Source organism: Centroberyx gerrardi, chromosome 12 (genome assembly GCF_048128805.1).
Source record: "Centroberyx gerrardi isolate f3 chromosome 12, fCenGer3.hap1.cur.20231027, whole genome shotgun sequence".
NCBI lineage: Eukaryota > Metazoa > Chordata > Actinopteri > Beryciformes > Berycidae > Centroberyx > Centroberyx gerrardi.
In genome coordinates this window covers 31,347,973-31,372,369 of record NC_136008.1, presented here as the reverse complement: position 1 = coordinate 31,372,369, position 24,397 = coordinate 31,347,973, and the positions used below count along the sequence as shown (strand labels likewise).

General features: G+C 40.3%; 1 protein-coding gene across 1 annotated transcript in view; it reads left to right on the top strand.

Annotated features, from left to right (window-relative positions):
• LOC139914967 (putative ribosome-binding factor A, mitochondrial) overlaps positions 1 to 24,397 on the top strand; it is a 99,007-nt gene that overhangs the window by 10,358 nt on the left and 64,252 nt on the right. The window contains exon 3 of the mRNA XM_078286978.1: positions 22,256 to 22,366. Within this exon, the coding sequence (XP_078143104.1) occupies positions 22,256 to 22,366 (111 nt within the window). The remainder of the gene's footprint in view (positions 1 to 22,255; positions 22,367 to 24,397) is intronic.

Below are 24,397 nucleotides of genomic sequence, written 5' to 3'. Positions count from 1 at the left end.
CTGTTCTGAAAGCGAGTCGGAACCTACAGACTCCAAGCGTGTCAACCAGCTGCTGCAGTCTGCTTTTAATAACGGCATGTAACGAAATATATTTTCTTAATTGCACTAATTGAAAATTTAACCATTTGAAAGTAAATTATAATAATGCAGTTTGTAAACCAGTCTGCAGAATAGCCTAATGTACCTACATGTTATGTAACTGCTTTTGCAATGTTATTTTTCATTCTTTCTTTTTAAATAAGAAGTTTCATTCAAGTGAACACTGGAGTTTCATTCAAGTGAACACACTATTGTCTTTATCCAGGTCTAGATAAATAGCATAAATTGTCTCCTCAGTGTACGTTTTATTCTACAGTCTATTACAAAAGTACGGTCTTCCAGAGCTGTTGATTACGTTTAATTTGAGCTCAGAGAATTAATCGACATTAGGATAAGAGAATTCCATAAAGTTGTCATGACAACTGAGCCAGCGATGGGGTCAAAGTTCAATCCAATTTAAGTCTCAGCGATGGGGGCAACGACCATCGCAACGATGACAGATCGCCTGTCGCTGGAAGTATAAACAACATGTCATTGCGACCGACGATAGAATATGATCATCGCCGGTGGTGACGATCATAAATCGCTGTACTATAAACTGCCCTTTACGCTGACGATACTCAAATGTAGGTAGTTCTCTGTTAACCCATTTGTTCCCAAAAATGTCCATACAGAATTTGTATTCATATTCGTATTATTTGTATTTGTATCACTAACAAACAATCAATCTTAATTTAAAAAAAAAAAAAATCAAGGACAAGTATGTGAAAAAGTGTGTTTTATTTCTGGCAACAATTGTGACCGGTGGTATAACACAGGCACTCTATGTAGTAAATGGTAAATACAGAGGAGAATGAACATAGGGATCTTCAGTCACATCTTGTAAACAAATACCAAATACCAATACATTCCAAAACTCATATTTATTTTTGAACATTTAAATAAAAAATGCACATAGATTTACTTAACTAGAGCATTTTAGATCAAACCACTTCAACTTGGAAAAACAATTGAATATTCACCCTTCATAATAAGGAAGGTTCTACAAAGGGCCCACTGTTTCTACACTCAAAATAACTTAACAGAAATAAATTAAAATGTATTTTTAAGTAAAAATGTAATTTTAACATTTTTTTTATTTTTTTTTAAAACACACGTTAAACAATGCATGTCATTTTGAAAGTAGCATATACTTCATCTAAAATTAGTTCATCCAGTATGACCCATTACTTATAGCATCTCAAAGGACTGAACCATCAAAAACTAAAACAAAAACTGAACAATTTTCAAGGCTTTTGTGCTACTTTTCGTTTGTTGATAGTGTTTTGGTATTGGTAGTGTGGTGGTAGAGCGGTGGCAGAGTAGTTTGCTGCAGTAGTGGTGTGTTAGAAGTGTGCTAATGTGTTGTTAATGTGCTACTAGTGTGCTGGTAAAGTGCTGGCAGTGTACTGTTGGTTGACATGTTGGTAGTGTGCTAATTTAGCACCGATGGAATTTCTTGAAGCATTCTATATATGTAGTGGCCTGGCACACTTCTCACATGCGACCATCACATACAAGACATCTGGAAAACCGCTTCCCTGTGGAAAGATAAACAAATACATATTTCCCAATGGTTTTCCACTGATTCTTATGTACAGAGATTTTTAAGAACCCATTTCTTGAAGGATTCTATATACAAATGGCCTGGCACTTTCATCCAATGATATGCTGAGTCACAATTACAATCACTGCATCTGATAAAGTGATTACCTGTGTTGATTGGACAGTTGGCAGTGCTATCCAACCTGGCTGAATCAACCACAGTGGCTGACAGTGAGGAGGGCCTTCCATGACCTTTTGGTTTGGTTCCAAATTTTTGCAGAAGACTCTGTGCAACAATGCACTGAAAGCGTAGAAGGTCATAATCATAATTTATTTGATCCCTGTAGAAGAGCCAGCTGTTAACCAGGGCAGAGTTGAGCATCCATGAGTAAATGGGCCACCACCATTTCTTGGATCTGATGGTGTTGTGGTAGCAGGACACCTGAATATCATGGAGATCCACTCCTCCCATTCGCTTATTATACGACTGGATGGTTTGTGGCTGTTGGAGATGATAAAAGGTCTTATTTTCCTTGTTCCATCTTCTGTCTGGTGCTTCAGTGTATTGGTTTTCGATATTTGTTTCCACAGTAACGGCACTGTTCTCCTTGGACCAGTACTTCTGTGGATCCTCGTGGCATTTTCTCAAATTCCTTCAGAGATCTGAATGGAACATCAAACAGGCGATTTGCCGCGTGGTCCCTGAGCAGCCATAACTGTGCTTGGTCATTTCATCAATTAGTGACAATGACGTGAAAAGGTTATCATGTGTGAACTTGCAGCCTGCAGGGACCCCAGCTTTCTCTGCTAGACCTAGCACCACACTGGGTCCCTAACCCAGTCCAGTCTCCGGGAGGACGGTATGGGCACCAGCATCCATTTGAAGAGATATTGATCATAGGTCAAGATAGTGCAAATACCGTATTTCCTCTAATAGTGGCCGGTAGTCAATTAAAAGCCAGGTCTCGGATAATGGCCGGGGCCGGGGTCGACACAAACAAATAAAGGCCGGCCCCAAATACAGGCCGAGGAAAAAAACAAAGGAAAAAACAACGGTGGATACCGGTAAACTCCTGCTGCCTGTTATATAATGTAACTGTAGTTTGTAGTAACGTACAAGTGCCACAAGATGGCTCGGCCGGTTGAAGTCTCTGGAGCATGCCGTCGTCGATTACCGTAATTATCGTAATGCATTGCAGTAACAAAAAAATAGCTACCTAATGTACCCCAACAGAAGCAGATCAGAAAACAAGGAGGCTTCGTACTAAAATATGAGAAAATATACTTATCAAACAGAGGGAATTAGAAATAAAGGCCTGTCTCTAATATAAGCCTGCTTCCAATAAAGGCCTGGTACCCTCTGCAGTTGAGGTAAATAAAGGCCCGGGCCAATATTAGAGGAAATACGATACCCAAATATCAAACAGTCTTGGTTCATTGTCCCATTCAATAACTCAGCATTGCAGAAATCTTGGTGTCAGTTTTGTTCGAAACCTCAGCTTAGACAAACATGTTAAATCAATGGTTCAATCCTGCTTTCATCATCTCAGAAACATTTCAAGGATTAGACCATTTCTTTCTACCAAAAATCTGGAAACTGTCATCCACGCCTTCATAACCAGTCGGCCGTACTCAGTGGGGATCGCCAGATTTTTGAGTTGAAGGACTTTTACATGTCATGCTAGAGAGCTAATCTGCTGCTCTGTCGTACGGCGAGACCGCCAGGCCAAACTTAATGTAAAAACTCTGCCATTTAAAAAAAATTGCTTTGGTTACAGCAAAAATATTTTGTAAAACGTGACGTTATATGTAACTCACACTGTACGTTACTTCTAAAGTGGCAGGTGTAACATTTTTCACCGATCAGGTCGCTTCTCCCACAGTCCCACTTTACTGCACCGTCGACGGTTGTAGGAGCCATGGACACCAAAAAACTCATTTTTTGTTTAATTAAGAGCTGAGAACCGAATTACATGCTTGCCGAATTGAAGAGTGGCCCTGAAAGATCGACACAATTGCTTTTGCAACCGTTAATAAGCACGCTGCGTTTGCTGAAACTCAAGTTATCCTTAAATTTACACTTATTCTAATGGAGTTTTACAAAGGCGTACGTGAAGGGCTAGTTAGCTTTAGCTTTCACAGGCTAGCCTTTACATGAACTCACCTCTCTTTATCGGCAGAGTTTTGACTTAGATGAGCCATTGTTGGTTGTTGTTTGTTTGTGTTGTTGGTCTGACTGCAGAGGACCGACTCCCGGTAAAAAAGTAACGTTAACGTATAACGTAATTTCGGCTAGAGAGTCCCTGACTTGGCTAAATCGAAGACATAAAGTTAACCTCCAAACCCTGACTAACGGATAAAGAATATGGCAAAAGACCGGCTAAGTTTGCTAAATAGATGGCCAGTGAAAGTTAACATTTTGCTATGTAGCTGCAACTTACCTTCACATAACTTGGCTGAGCAACGCTTTCTTCCCACTTTGTTCATTCACCCTTGACCCTCACTCAAAGCATGTCTTCAGTGGGCAACTGCGCATGTGTAATTGCAGAGTGCCGCCGAGTTCTCTCGAGTTTCTCCGGGTTTTGCTGATGGTTCCTCCTCACTCATACTTTTAAATAAAGGTTACTTAAAGCTGATGAGTTTAATTACTTTCCTCACCAGAAAGTTGTCTTAACCAAGTTTAAATTAGGAGAGTCAACAAAGTAAGCAGAAATTAGTTAAGGTCACTATTTTTTTTAAGGTGATCAATTACATTTTACAGTGTAGACCAATGAATGCGGTGAACTACTTTAAACTGAATAAGACAATGCCTTGCACTAAAAGAGGAGGAGTGGATCCTATTTAGAATAGAGTTCCATGTCTCCTCATCAAATTCTTCCCCCAGGTCATTTTCCCATAGTGCCTTGAAAGGAGTTGGTGGGTTCAGGAGGTTATTAATGATTCCGTATATAATTGAAATTACACCCTTAGAAACCTTATTAAAGCTCAGGATATCCTCTAGAGGGGTTCCTGTGGGTATATTGGGGAATCCGAGTGTGTTTTTGTGTACAAAATCCCTAACTTGCAGATAGCGAAAAAATTGAGATGCGGGTATCTTAAACTTTTCTTTCAGCTGGGCAAATGAGGCAAACATGCCATCAGTGTATAGCTGTGATAAAGATGATAGCCCCGATGTATGCCAAACCCTAAAGGCTCCATCATTTAATGATGGGGGAAACACGGTATTTTGAGAAATTGGACAAGATATGGAAAGATGTTTCAAGTTAAAGGCTAATCGGAATTGATTCCAGATCCTGAGTGATTGTTTTACCACTGGGTTGTCGCCACATTTTCTTAAAGGATATGGAAGAGAGCAACATAGTAAAGAGGACAGAGCGGTTTGCATGATTCTGACTCTAGCTGGACCCAGAGAGGAATTGTATGCCCTTGATCTGGTGGTATCCAGTGTAGAAGGCCTCTGAAATTCACTGCCCAGTAATATGTTTGGAAATTTGGTAGTGCAAGACCCCCCAAGTCTTTGGATTTTTGTGTTTCTTACCAATGCGTGGTACTTTACCATCCCAAATAAAAGACAGAAAAGTTTGTTCAATTGAAGTGAAAAATGACGTGGGTATAAAAACAGGTAAACATTGGAAAAAATACAAGAACTTCGGGAGCACATTCATTTTTATAACATTAACCCAGCCAACGAGTGAAAGAGGTAGAGACTTCCAATATATAAAAGATTGCTTGAGGCTATCAACTAGAGCAGCAATGTTTGACTTGAATAAGTCTGAGTACTTTCGTGTTACTTTTACTCCTAGATATGTAAACTGGTCACGGACCACTCTGAACTGAAAGTGTGAAAATGAGCTATTCAAGGCAACATTGTTTACCGGGAACAGTTCACTTTTCCCCACATTCAATTTATACCCTGATACTTTGCCAAAAGCTTCCATAACAGATAGGGCCTTGGGCAGAGAGACATTTGGATTGGAAATAAACAAAAGAAGATCATCAGCATACAAAGACAGTTTCAGTTTCAGAGTCCCACGGGAAATACGCTGAATATCATTGTTAGCCCGTAATGCTACGGCGAGAGGCTCAACCATTAGCGCAAACAATACGGGCAAAAAAAAAAAGGGCATCCTTGTCTCTTGCCACGTTGAAGAGAGAAATACTCAGAAGATATGTTATTTGAGCGCACTGAAGCCATAGGGGATAGATATAGGGTCTTGATCCATGTCACAAATTTGGGGCCAAATCCGAATCTTTGTAGGGCGTCTGTCAAATAATCCCACTCAACGCGATCAAATGCCTTCTCTGCATCAAATGATACTACTACCTCAGGATCCTTTGATGCAGGGGAGTACAGCACACTGAGGAGCTGTCTAATGTTGAAAAAGTAATGTCTATTTCTAATAAATCCTGTTTGGTCGGAATGTATTATCTCGTGTAGAGGACCTTCCATATGCTTTGCTAGGAGCTTTGTCAGAATTTTATAATCTGAATTTAGGAGGGATATTGCTCGGTAAGATCCGGGTTCTAGTGGGTCTTTATTTTTCTTTAAGAGTAGGGAGATAGATGCTTGATAAAAGGTAGGAGGAAGGGTTGAATTTTCCAGGCACTCTGCAAACAATAAAGATAGAAATGGGGAAAGATGTCTGGAGAATGCCTTGTAAAACTCATTCGGAAAGCTGTCTGGGCCGGCCGCCTTCCCACTCTTCATAGAAGATATGGCAGCTTCTATCTCTTCAGGGGAGAATCCCTGCTCTAAACTATTATGAGAGTCTTCACTGATCGATGGAATATTAAGACCATCAAAGAATGTGTCAATCAATTGAGGGTCCTGAGAAGATTCTGAAGTATAAAGAGAGGCGTAGAACTGCTTAAATCGGTTGTTTATTTCCTTATGGACAACAGTAGTGGTGCCTGAATTAGTTCTTATCTGGGGAATAAGACGCGATGCCTCTGATTTGCGGATCTGATGAGCAAGCAATTTACTGGTCTTGTCAACTTGTTCATAAATCCTATAGCGGGCTCGTTGAAGCAAGTGCTCTGCATGTACAGTAGAGAGATTATCATATTCTGATTGGAGCAGAAGGCGTTGTGTATATAGACCTGGCGAAGGATCTGTTGCATATCTTTCATCAAGTGTAGCAATTAAATTGCTTATGTCACAAAGTTGTTTTGTGCGCGCCTTATTAACAGAGGCTGCATAGGCAATGGATTTACCGCACAGATATGCTTTGAGAGACTCCCATATAGTGGAGTAAGACATGCCTGGAGTTGTGTTAATTTCCAGGAATAAAGGGATCTCTGTAGACATCAACTGAATAAATGTTTTGTCAGAGAGCAAGAGTGAGTTAAGATGCCATTAGTAGCTCATAGGGGGCAATTGTGGAAATTTCAATTTAAGAACCAGGGGAGCATGGTCTGAGATAACAATGCTCTTGTAACTCGAGTTCTGAAGGTTGGGTAAAAGTTTTTTGTCCATGAAGAAATAATCAATGCAGGAAAATGTATGATGAACATGGGAAAAAAAACAATATTGTCTAGCTGATGGATGTAGAAAGCGCCATGCATCGCACAGGCCATATTTCTGGAGAAAAGTTTGAATTAATAATGCACATTTCAATGGACCAGTGACCCTCCGAGAGGACCTATCTAAAGTTGGGGACATCACCAAGTTGAAGCCGCCCCCTAAAATTAGTGAGTGTGAATCCAAATTTGGAATAGTAGATAAAAATGTGGATATAAAGTTTGTATCATCCCAGTTGGGAGCATATACATTGGCCAAAACAAGGGGAGTGGAAAATAGCTTACCCGCAATTATAACATATCTTCCTCTAGAATCTGTAATAACATCTGAAGCAATAAATGATGTGGATTTATTAACCAAAATGGCAGCACCTCTTGATTTATTGTGGAAGTTGGAATGAAATAATTGACCAACCCAGTCTTTACGGATTCTAAAGTGATCACTTGTTCTTAAATGGCTTTCTTGTAAGAATGCAGTTTGCATTTAGACCCTTAAGATGAGTCTTTTAACAGGATTATTTAATCCCTTCACATTCCAAGAAATATATTTTATGTTATCTCGATCACCCTGAGCATTAGCGTTAGTCCTCCCTGTCATACAATCTTGAATAGTAATAGATACATCCCCATAAACCCGCAGTCAGTGTAGTGAGGAACGGTGATGTGATGTGTAAATAAACAAATAACAAAAATAACACCAAAAGAAAAAAGGAGAAAGAACAAACCTGAACAGTGAGCCGCCCTCCCCAGCCCCCACCCCAGGCAATACCTTCCCAACTAAGGTACAAGCCTAAGCAGAACATGTTCTTCCCAATGTTGTTTGTGAAGTAAACTAGCACTCACAAACCCCTAGCTCCTTATTCATATTGTAATTTCAAGGCAGCGAATCAAGCAGTAACAATAACATGAATATATCCCAGATATGCGTCATATGTACACCAGAACATAACACTAACATGCATAAGAGAGCCTGACATGCTAAATAGCTTATAGACTGTGTTGAAGATAGAGGTCAGGTCTGCTCCATGCAAACAGTGTAACAGCCGTTCAGGTAGTGCAAAGAGAAAGAGAAAGAAAATAATCTCTACCATGTAGAGAATGATCTAGTCATATTAAACTCTCAGATGACAACTCAGTGCTCCAGGGTGGAGTGAAAATGTAAAAAATAAATAAGTAATGAAGTGGTCATGGATAAACTGTATCTGTAACTTTACTACAACAGTCAATGAGATCAGACCATTATTCTACTCACAGCAGCCCAATTTGTAGTATGAGCCCAACAAGTCAGTTTCTTCACTTTTTGTTTATGTATCGCTCAAAATGGGCCGATGCGTCCTCCGGAGTATTGAATGAGAAGTCCTTTCCCTCGTATGACAGCCAGAGTCGGGCAGGGAAACGCAGTCCATACTTCACGCCGGGGTAATTGCGTAGCCTCCGCTTGACATCTCCGAATCCCACTCGCTGCTTCGCCACCGTAGATGTATAGTCCTGGTAGATGTAGAAGCGCTGTCCTTGATACTCCAAAGTAGAGTTACGTGCCCGCTGGAGGATCTCGTTCTTCACATGAAAGAAATGTACCTGCAGAATGATTTCACGAGGTCTGTCCCTTGCGCCCGCTGTGTTGGGTGGATTGGCCCGGGAGATGCGCTGGCAAAGGTCAAGGAGAGGCTTGCTATCCAGTGATAGCGCATCTTTCAGCAGCCCCGCTATGAAGTCGGTGGGACGGGGGGCCCTCCACGTTCTCTTTGATTCCGGAAATCCTGAGGTTATTTCTGCGTGAACGTCCCTCCAGATCTTCACATTTCTGTTGCAACTCTCCTTCAGTTCCTTAGAGAGTCTTTTCACCTCTTTGTCCAGTGTCGTAGTAGCGTCTGAGGCGGCAGTGCCAGCAGTTTCAAGGTCCTGAATTTTGGTGGAGTGCGACTCTGTCCTCAGTGAGAGGATTGTGGGGAGAATTTCTTCTTGAAAGCGTGTAATGTCCCCTCGTAGCAGTTGCGTGACGGTCTCAATTCGTGCATCAATATTAGCGCAGAGGTCCGCTTTGAAAGTGGAAATTTCTAACTTCAGTTCTGACCGCAGTTCAGCAGTGGCCTTGAGAATATTAGATTCGGAGTCTGCCTTGTCACCTCGTTGACTCAACATTTTGGGGTTGTCTGTGGTATGGACGACCGATGCTTGCTGAGCTAGTTCCGTGACTAGGCCTTTGTCTTTTTCGTATCCTGCTGCACTTCTCAGTATCATCTACGACTGGTTATTAAGTCCAAAATGTTCTCAAGCACTTAAAGTAAACACTGAGATAATAAATCGAAAAATAAAACGATATAACTGCAAAAGTCGCTAAATTATTTACATATCTACGGGAGCTGTGGGAAAACACGTCAGTCGCTCATTGCGCCCCTAGCGGCCTCCGTGATCTCAATTCTAAGCAAGAAAATCGAGATTCTCATTTTATCCAGAATCATGCAGCCCTACTATCAGCTGCTTTTCTTGAATATTTGAATTCTCTGGTCTATTTTTTCTGTTCAGCAGCTGAACACACGTCAGTTCTACTGGGGTGGCACCATGTAAAGATGTTGTAGTAGTGGGGGTGGCACCATTTAAAGGTGCTCTTGCAGTAGAGGCAGCACCATCCAAAGATGATGTAGTAGTAGTAGAGGAAGCGCCATTCAAAGATGATGTAGCCTACTAGTAGGGGCAGCACCAGTCAAAGATGATGAAGCAGTAGGGGTTGTACTAGGAGGTGCTTGAGGAGCTCTTGGTTATGCTTCTCGTTATGCGTAGTGGTGGTTTGTCATCTACTGGTTCAGTGTCTTCTAATCCAAATAATGCTGCAGTGGAATTCAAGAGCCTTGCTGGCAGATGACCCGTTTCACCAGTGAATTCCATGTCGGACACATCACTATCACAATCACTCTCGATAGCATCTTTTTCTGGCTTGGGGACTATTGCAATATTACAAACTGCCTCCCGTGGCTTATTAAGGTCAAGTAGGTCTAGTACTTCACATAAGGCAAATCTATAAAATAGGGATAAACAGAGAAAAAAGGTATACCAAACAAAAAACTCAGAGTCCCTGTACTATACCACTGGTCACAATTGTTGCCGTTAACAAGTAACACTGTTTTGCAAACAGTATGAACTACATATCAATAATATTTCTTTATATACTGATAAACAACCCTTTTAAAGATGTATTGTGTACAAAAAGTATGAACATTTTCAAACATAATCTCGAGTACTTAACCTTTCTTTGGGGAGCTTTGATGCTGCTATGTTCTCATGATTGCACAACCAGGAAGTAAAGGAGCGTGGTCACATGACCAAATCCACTAATCACATGAAACTTTACAAACATTTTCAAAACAACCTAATGATGTATCATTTCTAAAAAAAATATCTAAAAATACTGTTGATTTTTATTTAGAGCTACTAAAATAAAAAAAAAGTTTTGGCAACAATTGTGACCGGTGGGATTAAATAATCCCACAATAATCTGAGCAATCTCATCACTCTCCACAACTGTCTGGGTGCTATTAAGGACTGAATGTCTTGTAACTTTCTGCAGCTAAACTCGGATAAAACTGAGTTTATTGTTTTTGGCCCTGATCACTTGGTTAATGAGGTTCAACTCCATACAGGCCCTCTGGCACCTAACATTAAGGCCTCCTCTAAAAACCTGGGTGTCGTTTTTGATCAGCACATTAATTTTGAGCAACATATTAACAAGATAGTTCAATCCTGTTTTTTTCCAATTAAAGGTCCCATATTCTACGCTTTCCAGTGTTTCATTTTATGTCTTGAGGTCCATTAAAAGCTGTTTATGTGGTGTCATGTACCAAAAACACTCTCAATCCATTTTTACACTCATTAATATTAATGACCCCTCTGTTCTGTTTGGCTAACCGTTTCAAGAGTGTAATGTGAGACGCCACAGAGCCAGCAGCTGCAGACAGCGAGAGGCAGGGAAAACTCTCCGGTAATAAACAATGACAACCGCTCAACTGCTTTGAAAAAAACACTAATATAATGATAATGAGCGTACCTTTGTGACGCCACAAAGTTACGGAAGTCCAAACGCCTTGTTTAGGGGCTCGGTTTTCTAATATGGATTGTGTGGATTTAGTTGGCGACCGTGCGTTTTGATACTTTCACAATGTTTAGATAGCACATCCAACTCCTTTTATATTCAAAGAGGCTTTAGATGATATGGGACCTTTAAGGAATATTGCAAAAATTATATCAATGCTACCCGTTAAAGATCTGGAACACCTAATTCATGTTTTCATTTCTCACGCCTATATTATTGATTGCAATAATATAGGCCTTTTTCTCCTGCTTTAGCCAGGCGGCCTTGGCTCGGCTGCAACTGGTCTAAAATGCAGTAGCCAGGCTTTTAACCAGGACTAACTGCAGGGCCCACATTACCCCTATTCTCGTCTCTGCTTTGGCTCCCAGTCAAGTTTCAAATTAATTTTAAGATCCTTTTAATCACGTACAAGGCCTTGAATGGCCTGGCCCCTGACAACATCTGCGAGCTGCTGACACCATATAAACCTGTGAGGCCACTTAGGTCCTCCGATCAAGGTCTGCTGTTCTAGACTTAAATCTAATGGAGATCATGCCTTCACAGTTCTGGCCCCAACTCTCTGGAATTGTCTCCCCAACCGATTAGATCAGCTGAGTCTGACTCTTTTAAGCAGCTCCTAAAAACCCATTTTTATAGGCTGGCCTTCTTGTGAAAAGTGGCTATATGAGTCTCGTCTGGTTATGATTTGAGTGCATGTATGATTTTATGTGTGTATGGTATAGGTTTGGGCTTTTTATCATAAGGGGTTTGTTTTTTATATGTTTTATACTTTGTGTGTATGCATGTGTATGATTGCATTATTTGATTTTTTGTCTTTTTATAACACTTATTAACCCTTTAAAGTCGGAGGGCCGCCCGTGGCCTCATTTGCATCATGCTGTTTAGATGGCTCTAAAATCAAAACCATAATAGCTAGCATCATAATTATTTTTGCATCTGAAAGCCAAGATGTCTGTCTTCACTGCAAGCCCATGCAACCCCTGTAGCATGTTTTTTTTTCACTCTAAACAAACTGCGGAACTGAGAAATATTTTGTTCATGTTCCTCACATTTACAATTTCTGTGGCTAAATATGTTTAGTGTGTGTATTTAGCAAAGTTTGGTCAAAAAACATTTTTGTCCGATTTTTAATTTATCACACAATTTCAATATTTTTTCCAGTTATTATGGTTTATTGATTTACATAGCCTTTTAGCTTGGGTTGTGCATATTTTAGGGATATGAAACATTTGAAGATACTCAAAAAAATGACATCACAGTAAGCAAAAATACCAGTGTAGGCTCTGGCGGACCATTTCTATTGCAGAGTATAAATGGTTGTGGGCCAATGTAGAATAGGAATGGTGATGTAATGTGCTGACGCATAACATGCACTATTATTATAATACAAAATATCAATAAAGGCTTAACTCAATGTATGGGCTATATCTATTGGCAATGGTAACGTTAGGTTATGTTGGAGAGAGAGAGAGATATCAGTGTTCATCTACTAGGGATGGGTATTTTAAGTAATTTCAATATTTGAGTACTCGCATTAAATTATTATACAGTACTCGAGTACTCGCAAAAAATTTTTTTTTTACGTAAGAATATGGTCAGAAATTAACACCCAAGCGAAAATGCGGGTAGGGGTCTATGTCTGACTGGAAACACAGCGGAACCAAAGTTTGGCTAACGCTAAACAGTTAATTTCGTAGGCTATAGGCCTGTAAGAATATCTATTACTATCTAATGCTTTCACATTTATGTAAATTGGCCAACAACGGAAAACAAGTGCAATTTGAAATTCATTTATTGAACAACCAGGCTACCTTGTCGGCACTTTGCAGATCAGCCCTCAATTTCACCGTGCTTTCCTCATACATCTTCTCCACTCTCGTAGCTGTTGTTCGCCGTGATGGTAGCTTGTACTCCAGCTCAACAAACGCCATCAGCTCACGGAAGCCTTCTCCTTCCACAAAGCTTAACGGGAGCATATCTCCAGTCACCATTTTCGTGATGAGCTGGCTAATCTTCTTTTTTTTGTGATCAATTGTTTTTAATTATTTATATCATATAATAAAACAAGGATCATCAGAACACTTCTATTTGGTATATAATAGACATTACACCTTCCCTAAAATACACCATTGATACACTTGCCTCAAGCACCAATCAAGGTGATGGTATGCAATATTCAAGATATACATACATTAAACAAAACAACAACAACAACAACAAAATAAATAAGTAAATAAAAATAAAACAAAATATTAGTGAGGCAAGACTAAAGAGAAAGGAGAACACATGAGAAGAGCCAATGTCAAACATAAGGTAGTGTTTCTGGCTGACCCAGAAGTATTTTCATTAGGGAGAGTTTCCTAGGAGAATGATAGAATCTATGTATGAACTTATAATGAATGAATTGGTGATCGAGATTCCTTGATGAAAGAATGCTATTTGACCATACTAACTGCCAATTAATATCTAATATAAATGGTGATAAATCTCGTATCCACAAAGTATTTAAGGAAAGGGCTAATTGTTTATGTTTTAAGATGAACTTATAAAGGTTTGAGACCACTCCTTTAGCGACTTGCTTGAGGATTTTAGTGATTGGATGATGTCCCAAACTACTCCCCCCTAGTACTCCATAAGTACACAGTGCGGTACGTAGTTGCAAGTAGAAAAAAAAGGAGGAACTGGGGAGGTTAAATTTTAACTGGAGATCTTGAAAAGTAAGAAGACCATCTTGCCCCAAGATGTCCTGCAAGATGAAAACTCCCGTTACTCCATTCATAGAAAACAATGGGGCGACCTCCCACTAAGATGTCATGATTATGAAATATTGGAGTATCTGTGTGCCATTTATTTTCAATTTTAAGTTCTTGGCATACTGAGCGCCATACCGCAAGAGTGTTGTAGATGATGGGCCCAAACTTAACCTTGGCTAATTTCAAGGGAATATTGGAATGGACAAGGTCTTGCAACCTAAAAGGATGCACCATGCTCTCTTCAACAGAGCGCCATGCTGGGCACGATGCAGGGTTGAACCAAACACTTAATGGACGGAGCATGAAAGACCAATAATATAGTTGGAAGTTTGGCACCCCTTGGCCCCCTGATGTCTTTAACCTCTGTAAGGTAGAGATTTTGATTCATGGCCGCTTCTGCTGCCAAATAAAATTATTTATATTTGCCTGCAACTTCTTCCAATATCCAGAGGGAGGAGCAAGAGGGATCATCGAAAAGATGAAATTCAAACGAGGGAGTACATTCATCTTGATGATTGATATCCGGCCTTTAAGTGAAATTGGAAGTTTTACCCATCTGTCAATATCAGACGAAATGGCTTGGTAGACCTTGTTGTAATTTCCATGGGCTGTCGAAAGCAGGGAGGAGAATATCTCAGCACCTAAATATTTAAACTGACTCGCCACCTTCAGGTTAAGATCCCTAAGAGGTGCGGAATCCCCTACATTAAATGGCATTATTGTGGATTTTGACCAATTAATTTTATATCCTGCCACGTGATAAAATTAATCAAATAATGCTAATATATGAGGGGTAGACTTCAGTGCATTCTGCAAAAAAATGATGGTGTCGTCTGCAAATAAAGATAAGTAATGCTTTGAGTTGCAGACAGTGATTGGCTCATGACCAGAGGATTGACAGATAGTCTGAGCCATTGGTTCCAGAGCGATGGCGAACAAGAAGGGGCTTAATGGACAGCCCTGTCTTTGGCCTTTCGCAAGGTTAAATGGGGGAACATATGCTGCCGGTTAGGACTGAAGCAGTGGGATTGGTATAAAGGACCTTGATCGTATTGATAAAACCCTGCCCAAAGCCCATATAATCCATAACTGACCACAAATACTGCCACTCAACCCGGTCAAATGCTTTTTCAGCGTCCAAAGAAAGGATAGCACTGGAGGAGTTAAGACTTCCCACAGAATGTATTACATGTAATAGACGACGTACATTATCGGAGGCTAAGCGTGATTTTATAAAGCCGGTTTGATCTGGATGTATTAAAATTGTCATAAGAAGCTCCAATGTCAACGCTAGGACCTGGCATAAGCTTTTACATCTGCATTTAGAAGAGAGATTGGCCGGTAACTTGCACAGTCTAGAGGGTCTTTATCTTTCTTTAATAATAAGGAGACAACAGCAATATTCGTATTGGAGGATAAAGAACCCTTTTGAATGGCAGTGTTGACCATGGCTAACATTGGTGGTCCTAGCAGAGGCCAGAAAGAGAGATAAAATTCAGGTGGAATCGATGCCAGGTGATTTGTCCTTGTTCATACTTAGTAGAGCATTCTTGAGTTCGTCAAGGGTTACAGGGGCTTCCAGCGAGGCTGATATGTCTAAAGGTACTTTATTTAATTGGAGTGGATCTAAAAAACGTTTGCATCTCATCTGATCATGTTCTATTTCAGAAGCATATAACTTGGAAAAGAATGAACAGAAAGTCGCATTAATATCTTTGGGTTGAGTAAAGATATCCCCATTAGATGATCGGATAGCAGCAATATTAGCCAGCTGTTCGTTTGCTTTGATCTTTAGGGCTAGCATGTGGCTAAGTCTAGAGCTATTCAGATAGGAATTTTGTCTTGTTCTATGGATAAGAAATTCGGACTGATGTCTTTGCAAGTGATTAAGGTCCTTGATCAACAATGCACGTTGTGCAGCTGCTTCAGGGGATGAACCTATTAACATGTTTTCTTCAGCAGTGGCTAATTTAGGCTCTAAATCCTGTACTTTTTTGTGTCGTAAACGATTGAGGTGAGAGGAAAAAGCAATAGATTTATCTCTGATAAAACCTTTTATTGCATCCCACAGTATCCGAGCGTCCTCTATTGATGGCTTATTGATTAACATAAATTCAGAAAGTTGGTTGGAGAATTCTTTAATAAAAGTATCATTCTTGAGTAATGTAGTGTTAAATCGCCATCTGGGTGCTCGTTTAGAATTTTAAATTTTTACCTTACATAGAACAGGGCGATGATCCGAAAGGGATGTTGGTAAAAGGTCAGCCTTGTGAACTACTTCGAAGGTATCTCTAGAAGAAAAAATGTAATCAATCCGAGAGAAGGTTTTATGCCGTGATGAAAAGAAAGTGAAACCTTTTTATATGAAGGGTTCAGGGTACGCCATAAATCAAACACTCCCTCTTCCTCAGCCCAAGTCCGTAGAGCTCTTGAAGCCATCCTCTGGTCCCATGTCTCAGATTGCCCTGTCCTATCCATATCATGATTCCAGACAGCATTGAAATCTCCACCTACAACCAGGCGAAAGTCTACCAAGTCAAGCATTAAAGAACATATATAGTCGTAAAAGGATTGACAAAAAGAGTTTGGAGCATATACTGATAGAAAAGCAATTTTCAGGCCATCAACAACCATCTTAACGAAAGTTACCCTTCCCTCAGAATCAGCACCAGTACCTAAACAGGTATATGAAAGGCTCCGTTTTACTAGAATCAGTACTCCTTTACTTTTAGAAGAAGAAGCAGAAGAAGCAATTACCTTAAAATATTTATTTTGCATTCTGACAATGTCCTTTTGCAGCAGATGAGATTCCTAAATCATGGCGAGATCTACCTTCTGTCGATGTAAGAATTCCAAGCAACTCACACGTTTCTGAGGGATATTTAGACCTCGAAGGTTCCAACTAAGCAGACATAGATTAGTCATGAGTGTCAGGATTAAACAAACAAGTTGGGATGCAGTTGAAGAGATAAAAAAATGTGTCACCCCTGAGGTCCTTCTTCCTTCCAAACCACCCGAAACCCATTGCCCCTCTGCCCCTCCCTCCCCTCTGGTCCATCACCCCCCACCCCTCCCTGAGCCCCCCCTGGTGAAACCCTCCACATATGAGCTGTGTTAGGGACACAGATCCTCCCTCCCCAGCCCCTAAAGCTGGCTAATCTTCTCTGCCCTGGTGGCATCACAACGGCGTGTGCTAACACTGCTAGCAAATGAGGTGATGCGAGACTGCCTGTTATCTGTCTCCGCTGTTTTCTCCTTGTGCTTAATGCGCAAATGGTTAATCATCGAACTAGTTGTTCTATGATACGCAAGTTTAACGTTACATAGTAACTGCACATTCATTTAGTCTATTTTGTCGAAATACTTCCAAACATCACTCTTATGCCTGGTCGCCATTCTGCCTGTAACGTTAGATCCTGTAACAATGCGTGCGCAGAACTATCATTTTTGCTAGCAGTCCCGTCCAAAAAATGTAAACTTTTAATATAGAACAGGGTCAATTTACGTTTATATTTGTTATATACATATGTTTTTTTTACAAAGCAAAAAAAAAAAATGCGAGTACGTTGAACCGTTGAACGAATACTGACGTCCAAATCGAGTACTCGAGTACTCGAGTACTCATGCCCATCCCTATCATCTACCTGGGTAGTGTGATTTTGTTTTGCAAAGATCTTACCGACGTCACACCCTCGTGCGTGCTGGCCCGCACTCCACGAGGCTCACTGGGTTGGGCTCTGGCTCGCCATCTTGTTCAGACAGAATCCACTCTTGCAAAGGGTATCAAAAAAGACAACCTGCATACAGCAGTAGTTGTATCTCAATTAAAATTGATATCTCTTCACTGTACAGCATAATACTTTCGATCTATGTCTCAATAACCTTGGCCTATAGCTTGTGGCTTCCAATACAATGCATAGCAACATTAGCTATTATATTTACAAGATTAAATTGCGAGATCAAACAGATCACATACATTAAGTCTGTCTCCGATTGGTTTTTAGAATCTCTAGCATGCATAAACAAGGATTCATAACGTTGCATATAGCCACAGGATGTAAACATCAATGGAACAAAGTTAGCTAGCATGCTAAGCTAGGCTAATGTCAATGTGACTTTGAGTCAAAGTGAAACTCACCGGTGCTTTGCTCGGTAAAATGCAGTGAAAGGGATGACGCTTGAGCGTCAAAACCTTCGGTTTTCAAGAGTAGGAGTCTTCTTGTTATAACATCTAAAAGGTAGAACTTGTTTGATGAACTTTAGAGAAAGTGAGATGTATAAAAGTTTCATGAAGGGATAGCCTATCTTGGCTGCTCTAGACTGGTGTCTTGTGCATCAGTCAAAAGAGAACGCTCTGCAGCGAGCATGCACACTCTACTGGTGAAAACAGGGAACTTCGTGGAGTTAACACTGTATGCTGATAGTCACTGTTGCATCCACTGTGGGTTACAAAAGGTTTGTCATTTTGGACTTTTTTGTAAAATTTATCGTCTGTCAGTTGTCTGTGGCATTCCTTTGCATAATCCGCTGTATTCTGCACAGTTTTACTTCTTGCTTAGTCCACTGGTTTTATAGTCAAGTTAGAATCATTTTCCAGTTCCTGTAAAGGCTGTTTTTGTTCCTTTTGTCAAATTATCCTGTATTTTCGTATTTTGGCCCTCATGGAGTAGCTGCTCTGTGTCATATTCCACCACCATAGAACAGGTTTCAATAGATGTATTGCGGATTATTGGTGGAAGGAAGTAACTCTTTTTCTTAAATGGAGTGACATCACGTTTGAGGGTATTGTCCATTGTCCCTTGTCCATTGCCCCTTGTGTCTCATTGGTTGTCCCTTCCTGTGGTTCTGAAGGTTTGTTTTCCTCGCTGGATTTCTCAGGTGTACCATAGAATTCCCGTAATTTCATGTTCCTAAAAAATACGGAATAAGTCTGTTTAACTTATTAATGGTAGAGGTGGGAACAAAACCACAGCCGCAGCTCAAAACACTTAATTGTTCATCAGTTAGGGGCTTACTTGATAAATTGAAGATATTTATCTCCGCTGGCTGGTTTGTAGTCTCCTTAAAGGAATGGTTCACCCAAAAATGCAAATTCAGTCGTTATCTACTCACCCCCATGCCAGCTGAAACTTGGGTGAAGTTTGTTAGTCCATAAAACAGTTCCTGAGCTCCACAGCGGAATGGCGTAGAAGCCTTCTCCAAAACAACTGAAGTTGCTGGGGACCTTGATTTGACTTCATGGTTCAAAAAATAACGGAAAATAACCATAAAATGGCTCCATGCAGCTTGTCCAGCATAATCGAAGTCTCCGGAAGCCAACCGATTCCAAAGTGACTTGAAAAGACCGACATTTACACCATTATTTAGCTGAAATTGCCACTCTAGCTGTTGAAAAGCTCACATTTGCACGCACCCGAGATACGAGAACGAGGAGAACTACATGTGTAACTCTTCCTCAAATTACCAGAAACAAGACTTCCGGTTTGGCCGTTTAACCTTCAAAATAAAAGCACAAGATTTGAAAATAGCTTTTAAACCAATTACTTTGTATGTAATCGTCAGCATTCATATTAATGTTTGATATCCACTTTAGTCTCTGTTCTGTATGTATTCTGCACAGTGTAATACATGCAGCGTTTATAGTTAAAAATGGCACATTTTGTGGCATTTTTCATTATTATTATGACATCAAACAATATGGGTGCTCACTAATTGAATTTGACGATTACATACAAGTAATTGGTTTAAAACAGTATTTCTACCTATTCTGGTAGAAAAGCGGGTAAAGATCAATCAATAGGGGGTGCCTATTGTGGGTTGGTGCGACAACAACCACCTCCAGCTCAACATCACGAAGACCTAGGAGCTGGTGGAGTAGGAGGCCCCCAACCCCTGTTGGTGAACTCCTATCGGTTCCTAGGAGTGCAGCTCAACAATAAACTGGACTGGTCGGACAACACTGAGGCCCTTTACAGGAAAGGACAGAGCAGGCTGTACTTCCTGAGGAGACTCGGGTCCTTCAACGTGTGCAACAGGCTGCTGCAGATGTTCTGCCAGTCTGTAGTAGCCAGTGCACTCTTCTTTGCTGTGGTGTGCTGGGGAGGCGGCATCAAGGCAGGGGAAGCCAACAGACTGAGCAAGCTGATGGCTGATGGCTGGTGATGGCTCTGTTGTTGGACTCAAACTGGACAGTCTGGAGGCAGTGGCAGAGAGGAGGATGAAGGGAAAGATCAATGCCATCCTGGAGAACCCCTGTCACCCTCTCTATGATGAGCTGAGGCTGATGAGGAGCAGCTTCAGCCACAGGCTCCTCCTCCCACGCTGCAGGACAGAGCGGCTGCAGGACAGAGCGCCCCCCCCCCCCCCCCCCCCCCCCCCCATCCTCATCCGCACTAATGACTAAACTCCTGATTATGTATATATATATGTAAGAATATGCATTTATTATCATTATTATTATTATTATTATTTGCATTTTTGCACTGTCTCTATAGTCTCTATATTATGTACATTACCTCTATTATTTTATCTTAGTACCTCTGCTTTTTTATTATCTTATTGTACTTATTGTACTTGTTTTCCTTGGTACTGTTTGCCAGTTGCTGCTGTGGCACCTGAATTTCCCCAAGGGCAGCCATTCTCAAACTTCAGAATGCCACGGCCCAATTTGAAATCTGAAAACCTTCCGCGGCCCACCCAACCCTTTAATCACAACTCTGATCAACACACGAGACTAAGATGAAGTATTTCCCTATATATTTTTTATTTCATAAACAGAACATGTGAACGTGGGCATACGGCAATGCAGTGCAAATTAATAATCCATCCACATACACGTAACAATTTGTAAAGCAACAAATGTAAGATATTAAGTGCAAATAGTGAATTGTTAAGCCCGTATCCTGGCTGTTTGACACTGGATAATAAAACGCTTATACATAAAATTTCACAATATCCAACCCAATATCATCATGAAGAAAAAACAGACAGAAAATATAATTTCTGATGCAGTTATTACAATCCATCACGGCTCATTGCCGTGTAATATTTTGAGGCGTTTGGCGCACTCACTTGAGTACTTTCTACGAGTCCTTCTTTGTTTTCACGGATTCATTTTGATCTTCTGATGATTCGCTTGTGGAGGTTGATTCTCCATTAACAGCTTTCCTTTTGCAACCTGATAGCCACCGCTCCATTTTTACTCTTCCCCCGCCAATGATGAGGTATTCCCTCAATTACAATTCCCCGCCAATGACGAAATATAAGATACATTCCGGCCGGATCAAAAATAGGTCAGATAAATGAAGAATAACACGTAATTTAAATCCCATGGCTTTGTTTTATTAGTTCTAATTACTTTTTTTTAATACAAATATTTAATCATAAATATTTTATGGTAATTTCAAACTTAATTACAAAATTGAAAATTAAAAACTTTTTATTTATTTATTGTAAATGACCTCTCATGGCCCACCTGCAGTACCTTCACGGCCCACCAGGGGGCCGCGGCCAACACTTTGGGAATCACTGCCCAAGGGGATTAATAAAGTGCTATCTTATCTTATTGCTTCTGGTAATTCAAGGAAGAGTTACACATGTAGCTCTCCTCGTTCTCGTATCTCGGGTGCGTGCAAACGTGAGCTTTTCAACAGCTAGAGTGGCGATTTCAGCTAAATAATGGTGTAAATGTCGGTCTTTTCAAGTCACTTTGGGATCGGTTGGCTTCCGGAGACTTCGATTATGCTGGACAAGCTGCATGGAGCCATTTTATGTTTTTTTTCTGTTATTTTTTGAACCATGAAGTCAGGTCAAGTCAGGTCCCCAGCAACTTAAGTTGCTTTGGAGAAGGCTTTTACGCCGTTCCGCTGTGGAGCTCAGGGCCTGCTGTATGGACTAACACACTTCACCTGAGTTTCAGCTGGCATGGGGGTGAGTAGATAATGACTGAATTTTCATTTTTGGGTGAACTATTCCTTTAAGGGACCAGCTCTTTGTTCTCTTGTGTCAATTGGAATATGCCGATAAACCATAGTATTCGCTGGGGGAAGAACAAATTTATGACATCTGTTCCACAAATTTATGGCATTTGTGTCTTCTAATTGAATTAATGGAATTTCATCAAATTAAAATAAAGTAAAGTTTGTGATGATGATCTGGGTGTGGCCTACTTAATAATGGCATACAGCTTATATTGGGCTTTAAAGTTCTAAGGGACTTTGACCCCCAAATTGTTCCTTGTGGCTATATTTAACATTTGTGTTTGTCTACTCAGGGCAGCGCTGTAAAACCACCCAGAAGGCAAGACCATGATGACAGTACTCGCTGCAGGGTCCTCAATTCTGTCCTGTTTAAGGCTGTGTCTGACCTGCTGACCTCAGCTCAGGTAATTTCTTTGGGATTATTTATTACAACCTGTTGTAATTGTTGAAAATTCCTATTCTTATTCTCCTAAGTATTTTTATTGACTGTATTTTGTCTTGGTAACCCAAGCATTGATCAATAATGTCTGTCCATTTTGGCAATGAGACGTTTGGGTACATGTAACCTGGATGAAATGAATGGCAAGACCTGGCTATTGAGGGGTTCTTTAATATAGCAATCTTTGACATTTACATTTTTCATTTTAGCAATTCAGCAGACACTCTACAGTGAGTTACAATTAGTACAACTGGAATTTAAGTTTCAATTCCTAAATCACAAAATGTACAAACAGCCAATAGTACTGAGTGTAAAGGTTAGAGCTGTGTGGTGTTGACAATATTCCTGTGATCATTAAGAGAGAAGTATTATGGGGTGGCCCAGTGCGTAGCATTAAGGCTAGCTAAATCCTAATTGCAGTGGCATGGGTTCGAATCCGCCCTGTGCTCTTTGCTGCATGTCGTCCCCTCTCTCTGCTCTGTCTTTCCTGTGCCTCTCTCTAGTGCAACTGTCCAATAAAGCAGAAATGATGAAAAAAAATCTTAAAAAAAAGAGAGAGAGCGACAAGTACTAGGAAAATAAATAAAAATATAGCCGCAAGCGGCGATTTCATGGATCAAGCACTAACTGTAGTTAAGACCAATTTGAGCAATTGGCATTAATAGTAAACAAGTTATACTAATTGTAAATGGAACTGCTTATGTAGAAGGTCTTAACATCTTAACCAAGTTTCCTAGCACTCACGCAAACCATCATTAAGTAATGGCTAGGGCTGTGCCAATTATGAAATTGAAGCTGACTATTATCAGTCACACAAATAAATTTTGTTTTTTACCAATATTACAGTGTTACTTAAATAAATGTTGGAGATGAGGTTATGCATTGCCATGGAGAAGTCTTCTATTTGGTGACAGTAAGCCAAAAAAAAGTTTACCTAATCCTATATGGTACATTAATGTTCCTCATGGTCCTCATGTTTGTAGATAATAAACAGATGGTCGGACATGGTGATATGACAAAACAAAATTAATGAAGTCAGTAACCACACAGAGCGTGGCACGAAGACTGAAGTGTTTTGGACAACCGTGCTATGACAACCTTTAATCACGCCGTGCTGTAGCATGTAGAGTCGAAATTATCAAATCTAGAATTTAGTAAAGGTATGAAAATATGAAACTTTGATAAAGATATCAATTTACACTCGTAAGGGGCACCACCTTCGTAGATGAAGGACCTTTACTTATACTAATCAGTCATCAATCTAAAGATCGTGAAATCTTTTCAATTCAGGGATTACTTTACTCTGCAAGTAAGGAAACACATAACTTCTCTGTAATAAATGGGAATATTTATTTAACTATTCAAGCATAACAAATTCAATGAGATAAGCAATATAAGGCACGTATATTGATCACCAGAATGAAGCACGGAAACTATAGACTAAAAATAGACATAAAATGCAATGAAACAAAATATGAATGAAAGGGAAATGATAATGAAATATGGGAATAAGAATTGGCAGCAGTAAATGGAGGTATGTATGGATCAATCAACCAGAGAAACGAGGCGGAAAGCTACGGGGCAACTAAACTATAAAAGCCTAACTTTTCCTGATCTATTTAAGTAATTTGAATCTAAACTTTTGCATCAACTCTCAGCAGTAAAGACGTGGATAATCAGTGTCTACTTTGTTCAGTTGAGAAGTCCTGCCGGTCGGGTTGTCTGGTCCTGCTGAGCTCGGAGAGACAGACTCGGCGTGGCCGGTTACCTGGCAACGGCAGACGCTGGTGGAACAGCTGGTCTCTGATGTATTATCGTCACGTCGAGGCAAGCAGCGCTACCGTCTTTTCACAGCTGTAGACAACAGGCCTCTATGGATGTGGAACACTGCGGCGATGTTGAACCAGTGTTTGACTGCTGGTCTTGGAAGAGTTGACATTTCTAGCTCTTCTAACTGTTATAAAAACTAAATGATCTCGTTCCTAAATAGCTTCGA